The sequence below is a fragment of the Nicotiana attenuata genome, chromosome 2, assembly GCF_001879085.1.
Source record: "Nicotiana attenuata strain UT chromosome 2, NIATTr2, whole genome shotgun sequence".
Classification (NCBI taxonomy): Eukaryota; Viridiplantae; Streptophyta; class Magnoliopsida; order Solanales; family Solanaceae; genus Nicotiana; species Nicotiana attenuata.
In genome coordinates this window covers 45,978,237-45,987,363 of record NC_031990.1, presented here as the reverse complement: position 1 = coordinate 45,987,363, position 9,127 = coordinate 45,978,237, and the positions used below count along the sequence as shown (strand labels likewise).

At 39.8% G+C, this 9,127-nt stretch overlaps 1 protein-coding gene and 1 pseudogene across 1 annotated transcript; both read left to right on the top strand.

Annotated features, from left to right (window-relative positions):
• On the top strand, positions 4,895-6,156 carry LOC109222963 (putative F-box protein At5g60060). Its single transcript, XM_019387243.1, has one exon. It carries the CDS (start codon positions 5,049-5,051, stop codon positions 5,595-5,597), a length of 549 nt encoding a protein of 182 aa, XP_019242788.1. The 5' UTR covers positions 4,895-5,048; the 3' UTR covers positions 5,598-6,156.
• Positions 6,804-8,814, top strand: LOC109219104 (annotated as a pseudogene).

Sequence of the window (9,127 nt, the reverse complement as noted above, 5' to 3'; positions counted from 1 at the left end):
CCATCTCGCTCCTCAACGCCTCGGCCGAAGCTTTAAGCTCGTTCTTCTCGGCCCGAAGCTGGTCGATCAGGTCTATCTTCTCTTCGACCTGCGAGGTTGCGGCGTTAGCAATTGCGCGTAACCTCTTGTTATTAATCTCAAATATCCTTACCTTCTTGACCAGTACGGCATGCTCCGTTTCATCGACGAGGCCTCCTTTTGAGTTTTTTCTAGCTCGGCTTGGAGAATGAGGAGGTCCTTGAGAGCCTCATCTCTTTACTTGCTGAGAGATTTGTACATGTCCTTCTGCCAGACCTGTTCTTTGAGCTCGAACTCGAGCTGGCTCACCTACATCCGAGATCGATGGAAGCTCTCATGATGAAGCACCAAGGCCTGTGAAACAAAATTGATGAGATCTTAAGCATATGCTAAGGTTAAAGGAACGCTTCAAAGGATACACAGAAAGAAAAGCATACCCGGTTCAACGCCTGTTGTGCCTCGTTGAAGAGGCTCGGTGCACCCACCTCGTTCATCTTCGCCTGATCATCTTCGGTCACCAAGCAGCAAAGATAGTTGGCAACGCCGACCGATCAGGACATCACTCGGGTATCCGTCAATATCGTAGATATGACCGTTCTTTTGTGGTCCGGATCCATGCTCGAGGCGGGGAACTGCTTCACTAGCTTTGGGCTCGAGATCGACGCCTGACTCCGGCATCACATCTTTTTTCGGAATCTCCAGGTGACCTAACCCAGAGTAGTCCTCTAATGCACCGATGTCCATTCCCTAAAAGAACAGGTTGAGGGTCTCGTCTACGGCCCGTGATGTCTCGTTTGGTTTCTTTTTGATGTCCTGAGCCTCGTCAAATAGAGACACCGTGTGAGACGGTGACTCCGGGATGTCAATGACACTGGCGGCTTCTCTCGAAGCAGGAGTAGTTTCTCGAGAGGCTGTAGCCGTTGGCTTTGCTTTGGGCTCTCGAGCCAAAGAGGGTTCGACCTCCCGGTCACTTCCCCCCATTGCTACCCGCTCTTCTTCATTAACGGCCGGCCCATAGGCGATGAACTCCAAGTCGTCATCTTCAGGGTAGTCCCTGAGTCGGTAAAGGGATTCGGGGTCCGGTACCTTTGCACATATACTCTTCTTGTTGCTCTTTCGGACCCTGACCGCGACCCTCTCTTCTTGGCCTCGGCGTCTGCGTCCGGGGAACCGAAAGACCTCCTCTTTCTTCTCTTTTTCTCCTCCTTCTTCACAGCGGCCTCAGGCTGTCCCGAGGCGGGGGGTTTAGCAGGTGAGGACGGAGCCTCGTCCTCGTCCACTGCCCGGAGCTTAGTGGTCTTGGGAAAAACCTTTGGAAGGGAGAGAGAGACTTAGTAAGGATGACAATTGAATAACAAAGAAAACTTGATCAGGGGGAGAACACTCACGATGTGAACGGGACTTCCACTTGCCCTTTAAGTGTTTGCGCCATTTGCGCTCGAAGTACGATAATGATTTGCAGATCCCCTCGGCCCACTCTTTGAAGCGGGGAACTGCATTGGGGACTCGGTCAATCGCTGCACGATGGTAGAACCGGATGATGAGAATGAAGAAAAAAAATCCAAAAAGTATTCTAAATATCTCAAAAACGAGAGGAACTTACGAGCTAGGTTCACTTTTCTGGGAACGACAAGAACTCACGGAGTATGAGATCCTCGGTCTTCACCTGAACGAATCTCCTCTGCCAACCTCGATAAGGATATGAAGGGGTGGTTTGTTGGGGCATAGATGTCGAAGCTTTTACCATCAAATTCTGGGAATATGAATGTATGAAGGCGGGTATGAAGGTTTGGAGATAAGGATAAAGATTTGAAGGTCAAACTTGAAGATTCAAGGATGGAGTATGAAGATTTGAAGATGGGAAGATGAAATTATATGAGGATATGAAGAACAATGTATGAAGATTTAAAGGGTTTAAGAGCAAGTAAAAAGTTCGGGGTAAATTAAGAAGTTCTAGAATCGGAAAGTAAAAAAGTAAAAAAAGAATTGAAGCTTTTACAGGGAAGAGGTAATTAATGCGTGACGTTTCGCAATGGTCAACCAGCGGCTGACACGTGTCCGAAGTCAGAACGACATGACTGATGTGATGTTTCGCTGACCCATCGATACGATTGCAACGTATGGAGAGAGGAGCCGGGGTCAGTTAATCACTTCTCGTCACTACGATAAATATGCTCTCTAAAAAGTGAGGGGGTTATCTGTATACGGGTAAAATCGGGGATAACATTACCCCCGATTTTCCGGTAAAGAAACGAGAGAGAGGCATGATCTGGCGCAAACTCGAGTAAAGATGAACGGTTCCTCGTTTCTGAGACTGATGAGGACGGACTGTGCATCCGGGATCGGACACGACTGAACATCGGGTGCAGGCAGAGTCGAGGCTCGAGACTAAGGAAAAAGAGGAACGGTTAGGCACGATAAGCGGGGAGCCATGATATCCGCCCTCAACCGGGTATTACGGTGCAAATTCCTCCTGATATCAACTGCAGATCATTATTTACCGAAAAATATAATTTTTACCTTATTTAGACTTATAGCCTATTTGGCCAAGCTGGAGAAATCAGCTTATTTTGAGAAGTGCTTTTTCTAAAAGTGCTTTTGAAAAAAGTACTTTTGGAGAAAAGCAATTTGTGTTTGGCTAATTACTCTGAAAAGTACTTTTGAGCAATAATTTGTGTTTGGCCAAGCTTTTCAGAAAGTGCTTTTAAGTATCAAATTACGAATAAGGACATGAATAGATATACTTTATAGTTAATATTATAAGTAAATAATAATCTCAAAATTTGTTATTACATGCAATAATTAAATCTTTTTATTTTATTTAAGTAAAATATGAAAATAAAATTAAAAAGTACTTAGTTCTTTTAATATAAGTTAAATATATTAAAAATCATTCAACAAATATAAAAGCATTCACCGCTAAAGTCACTATATATTAGAAAGCTATCATAAAAATAAGAAGAAATATTTACACATTAATATCCTAAGTATTAGGTTTAACGGTTATTTTGGTATATGCTATATTTTGTTAAAGGCATTTTTGGTAAGAAGAAAAGTCAAAACTGCTTCTGCTTCTGCTTTTGGAAAAAGCTACTTTTTCTGCTTCTCAGAACTGCTTCTGCTTATTCCCAAAGCACTTTTTTTCATTAAAAAAGCTTGGCCAAATACCTCAAGTTAGGGAAAAAAATGCTNAGGTAAGAAGAAAAGTCAAAACTGTCTGCTTATGCTTTTGGGAAGAAGCTACTTTTTTCTGCTTCACAGAAACTGCTTCTGCTTCTTCCCAAAAGCACTTTTTCCCCCCAAAAAAGCTTGGCCAAATACCTCAAGTTACGAAAAAATTTTGGGAAAAAAGCACTTTTGGCCTCTTGAGAAGCTTGGCCAAACAGGCTATAAATGNTTAGAAAGCTATCATATAAAAGAGAAGAAATATTTACACATTAATATCCTAAGTATTTAGGTTTAACGGTTATTTTGGTATATGCTATATTTTGTTAAAGGCATTTTTGGTAAGAAGAAAAGTCAAAACTGCTTCTGCTTCTGCTTTTGGGAAAAAGCTACTTTTTTCTGCTTCTCAGAAACTGCTTCTGCTTATTCCCAAAAGCACTTTTTTTCATAAAAAAAGCTTGGCCAAATACCTCAAGTTAGGGAAAAAAAGCACTTTTGGCCTCTTGAGAAGCTTGGCCAAACAGGCTATTATACTAGGATTGAAACTCCCCTACTATATAATGGGGAGAACTTTTTCGTTGTAAACCATCGTTGCACGCATATCAAAGCAATAAAGTTTATTTTTTTTCTTCTAGCTGTTGTTCAAAGTGTTCTTTAGTTCCCATTTTCTTAGTTACAACCGAGCCCGTATCGAGGACTCGATCGGAGCCATTTCAGTGTTCAATTCAAAGCCAGGCTTAATTGTTCCACCGCGTTGGTTTGATCGTTTTATCTATCTTTAATTAAATTATTTGTTGTTCTTAGATCATTCCTGTAAAATTAAATCACGTGTCATTTAAACCGCGTGCAAATTTAATTGTTACTCATTGTAGACATCGAAATCTTAATGAATCAAGTTAAATCCTAAATTCAAGATACTACAAGATCTCTTGAAATTCTAGGAGTCTGTCAGTGTTGCTTAGAGGCTACTCTACCAAAAGCCTAGGTCACTCTTATAAAAAGGGTTACATAATCCTTTAAAAAAATATCTCAAAAATGGAGATCATCTCGAAAATCCCATAAACTCACGGGATATTCACAAAGGGATCAAGAAGTGGCCGGATAATTCTTGATAATCAAATACTTTAAGAAGATCCACAACATACTTCATGGATATCAAATAAATCCATGAAAGCCCGCACAATCCTACGTTCGAGAAACACGCTGTTCTAGCCCTCGAATCACGGAGATAACCAGGACAGAAGAATCAAGGGGATAAACAGAATTCTACCCGTGTCTTTTTATGAATAAAATTATGTTTCTTCATATTTATATTGTGGTTGCAATTTATTTTTGTATCACATATAATTTGTTGCAAACACTCATTTTTAAGGGTAAACAAACATATAAATTTTTAACTTTTACAAAAGTTGATAGGATTATTTACACGAAAGTAGTATGACTGGCTCATTCTTTCTCTTGTACCTGTTGTTTCGACGCAGCACATTAACTATACAAGTTCGGGACACCATTAAGTAAGAATTCCTTACTGCTTTCTTGGTTATAAGTTTTATGTTACACTTCATATTTATAAGTTTAATTCAACACTCTATCTCACAGAGATACTTTTCTTTTTTCCTTGGTAAATCTTTTGAAGTAATTTTCATCTTTGAATTTTAACTATTTAGATTAAATTGAAATTATAACTTTTGCAGAGCCGTCAAGTGCCCCATTAAACAGAAGTTTTTTAAAAAAATAAAATGGAGTGGGGTGGCAGGGGGAAGGAATCAGAAAATATATTTTGCAAAATTATATCAGTGTAAACCCAAAATATTTAGCAAATAAAAACCCTAGCTCTTTTCACCATTGGCTTCGAGCAGCCGAGCATGGACAGTAGAAGTGTCATCCCTTGGTCCGATCTTCCGAAAGAACTTGTGGAGAGGATCGGCAAATTCCTCGACACACATATTGACGTCCTTCGCCTTCGTGCAGTCTGTTCAACATGGCGTTCCTCACTTCCTCCTTTCAAAAACTCTCCTTCTTTACCTCTCAAACTGCAAGTACCCATCATCCCCTACGACACTGACCCTTATTCATGCAGCCCTGGTGTTACAAAAATTTTGCTGTCTACCAACTACGTATGGAATGGGACCAATCATTTTTCTCTAATGGCAATTCATATTGGGGGTCATTTATGTTACTTAAAGTCCGGGGATGAGAAGTGGACTATCATAAAAAATGCCAGTTGCAATATTGTCGATATCATTGTCTATAAGGGGAATTTTTATGCTGTTGATCAATATGGAGAGACCATAAAGTTTGATTCCTCGCTTAATGAGACCAAGGTAGCATCCAGGTTATATGATGGAGGTAGGAAGACGACTAGTGGAATCAAGTGGCCAATTGTTTCTGGTTGCTATGTTTTTAGATGTTGATAAGGAGGTCCGTGGTCCGGGCCCTTCTTGGAATAATGTCCTTGAAATTAAAATGTACCGGCTAGATGAAGAACAACATGAATGGATTGAAGTGTATAAGTTGGGTGATCGGATTTTCTTCGCAGGAGATGACTGTTGCTTCTCTCTTTCTTCAAAAGATTTTGGTAAGTGCAAAGGAAACTGCATTTACTATGTGAACGGAAATATATCTGTTGACATCTTTGGGGAGTTTACGCACTTATATGATGAGGACAGTGAAGATGACGTTCCATGTGCTTGTTGTGGCCATTTTAATGCTGATCCAATCTATGGTGGTGGTGTGATTAGCAGCACTATTACGCGATGATGGCAAGAATGAGCGTGGTAGCAATGGTAACAAGAATGTGCGCGATAGCAAATCAGGTGTTCTTAGTGAGGAACTGGTAGCTAGATATAAAGGAGTACATGGTCATAAGACGGGTGTATTTACCATAGAAGATGGTAAATTTGGTTCACTGTTATCCTTCCTTGAATATGCAGATATTTTCTGGCCACCACCATCTTGGATTAATGGTGAGGATCAGGCTCCTTCAAATGCTCAAGTGAGTTTTTAAGTCTAAGTCTCCTTTATTCTTCAGAATCTATACACAGGCGTCTTTTTAAGAAGTGTTTGGCCTAATTATAAGTCATAAATATGTTTTAAATTTCAATTTTGGGTTGTTATTGCAACAGGGCAAGACTAATAAAATTAATTGGTATGTTCCTTTTACAGGAAGTTGCTGAATCGTGATTGTTCATAAACAAGGAGGATGCAACAATAAATCAAGTCACGAAGAGAGGCAGACTCCATTAGCTCTTCCTTGTGTCTCTGTCATCGTTTCACCTTTGCTTATGCCTTTTCTTTTGTTTTTATTGTGTGTTAACAACACTGGTTAATGACACGACGATTTTAGGAACTTTATTTCTCAAACTCGGCTCAGTTATTCTTTTGCAGTAATCTATGCCCTATTTTTAAATTTTCTTTGCTTAATTAAGTTGATTTATCATTTGGAAAATTTTATTACTTGCTTTGTTAAATTGGTGTGCTAAAGAAGGTGATGCGATCATAGCATTGCATCTACTTTTATGAAAGACAAATGATATTGCCTTGGAAATAAGGGATTTTTACATATCTATATTGCATATGAAACTTATTTACCCTCCCTAATCAAGTTTTAACTTAATTACATGATCATATACAATTTATTGGAAACGAAGGATGGCTTTATTTCCATAAGACCTCAAAGGGAATTGCGAGTACAAACAACTCATACTCCAAGTTTCCTTGGGTTGCACCAAAACGCCAAAATTTCACGGTATAGCTAGTTTTCGGACTGGTCAATCAAAAATAGTCAGCGTTTACCAAGTCAATGAAAAATAGCCACCGTTTTGCTGTAATAGAGACCGGTCCAGCATAATATACTGGAGTTCGGTGCACTTGTGTATGAACTCTAGCATATTATGCTGGACCGGTATACTTTGCTGGCTCCAGTATAATATACTGGAGACTGGAGCACTGGTGCTCCAAACTCCAGTATATTATACTGGACCATTATACTTGCTGGAACTCCAGTATATTATGCTGGAGTTCTAGTGTATTTATGCTGGAACTCCGTCATATTATGCTGGAGTTCCAGCATACTATCCTGGAACTCCAGTATAATATGCTGGAGTTCAAGTATACTTATACTGGAACTCCAGCATAATATACTAGAGTATTTTCCGGGTTTTGAAAAGTGTTTTCGCTCAGATTTATCTTTACATAAAAAGTGGCTAAATTTTGATTACTTTTGAAATTGGGCTATTTTTGAACGACCAGTTGTAAATCTGGCTATTTTTAAAAATCACCCCACCAAAACTTAGGCTTATGGAATACGTCTAACTATGGTGAAAGTGTGATTATTGGTCTGTTGGACACTGGAATTTATCCAGAACATCCTTCCTTCGATGATGAAGGAATGCCTCCACCACCTGCCAAATGGAAGGGAAAGTGCGAGTTTAATTTCACAGCATGTAACAAGAAGATCATTGGCGGCGGGACGCCATTGGATGAACAGGGGCATGGTACACATACTTCAAGCACTGCAGCTGGAAATTTCGTTGATGGGGCCAATGTGTTTGGCAGTGCTAATGGCACGGTGGTTGGCATTGCACCCCGCGCTCACTTGGCTATGTACAAAGTTTGCAATCCAAGTGGCCAGTGTTCCGAAGGTGACATGTTGGCTGCCATGGATGCCGCGATTGATGATGGTGTGAATGTCATATCCATTTCCATTGGTGGAATTTTTGGTCCTTTTTGGGATGACAATATTGCACTTGGTGCATTTAGTTCTATGGCAAAGGGAATTCTTTTAAGTTGCTCAGCTGGAAATGAAGGTCCATATAATGGTACCTTATCTAATGAGGCCCCTTGGATTCTTACTGTTGGTGCTAGCACGATCGATAGACAAATGAAGGCAACCGTAGCACTTGGAAACGGCGTAGAATTTGATGGTGAATCAACTTACCAACCAAATGATTTCCCTCCAACATTGGTGCCAATAGTTTACCCAACACTGAACATCAGTTATTTTGGTGCTTTCGCTTGTAGCCCAGAGTCACTTACAAATGTTGAAGGAAACTTAGTGTTGTGTGGAACGGGTAGCGCGACAGCAATTGCAAAAGGGAAGCCAGTGAAAGATGCTGGTGCTGCTGGCATGATTCTAATGAATGAAGATATTGAAGGTTACACTATACCTGCACACGATTATGTTCTTCCTGCAACGCGCATTAGCTATGCAGATGCACAAAATCTCATAGCCTATATAAACTCGACGTCAACATGATTTTTGGGACATCAATGGCTTGTTCTCACCTTGCTGGAATTGCAGTTTTGCTTAAAAGTGCTCATCCAGATTGGTCTCTTGCTGCTATTAAGTCCGCGATTATGACCAGTGCTGATTTGGTTAATCTTGGAAACAAGCCGATTGAGGATGAATTGCGTTTACCAGCTAACGCCTTTGAAATTGGAGCAGGACATGTGAATCCGTCAAGAGCAAATGATCCTGGTCTAATCTATGACATCCAACCTCAGGATTATGTGCCTTATCTATATGGTTTAAACTACACAGATCAACAAGTTAGCGCGATCTCAAACTCGGCTCAGTTATTCTTTTGCAGTAATCTATGCCTTATTTATAAATTTTCTTTGCTTCATTAAGTTAATTTATCATTTGGATTTTTTTTTTACTTGCTTTGTTAAATTGGTGTGCTAAAGAAGGTGATGCTATCATAGGATTGCATCTACTTCTATGAAAGGCAAAAATAAGGGATTTTTACCTATTTATACCACACATGAAGCTTATTTACCATCTCTAATCAAGTTTTAACTTAATTACATGGTCGTATACAATTTACCAACTATATACAAATTAGTTTTGAATAATGAGTATCCTTTGATTGTAACCTTTTAATTTAGTAAATCCCTTTAAACCCTCACATTTCCTTTCTTACCCAGACAAACCTCAATCACA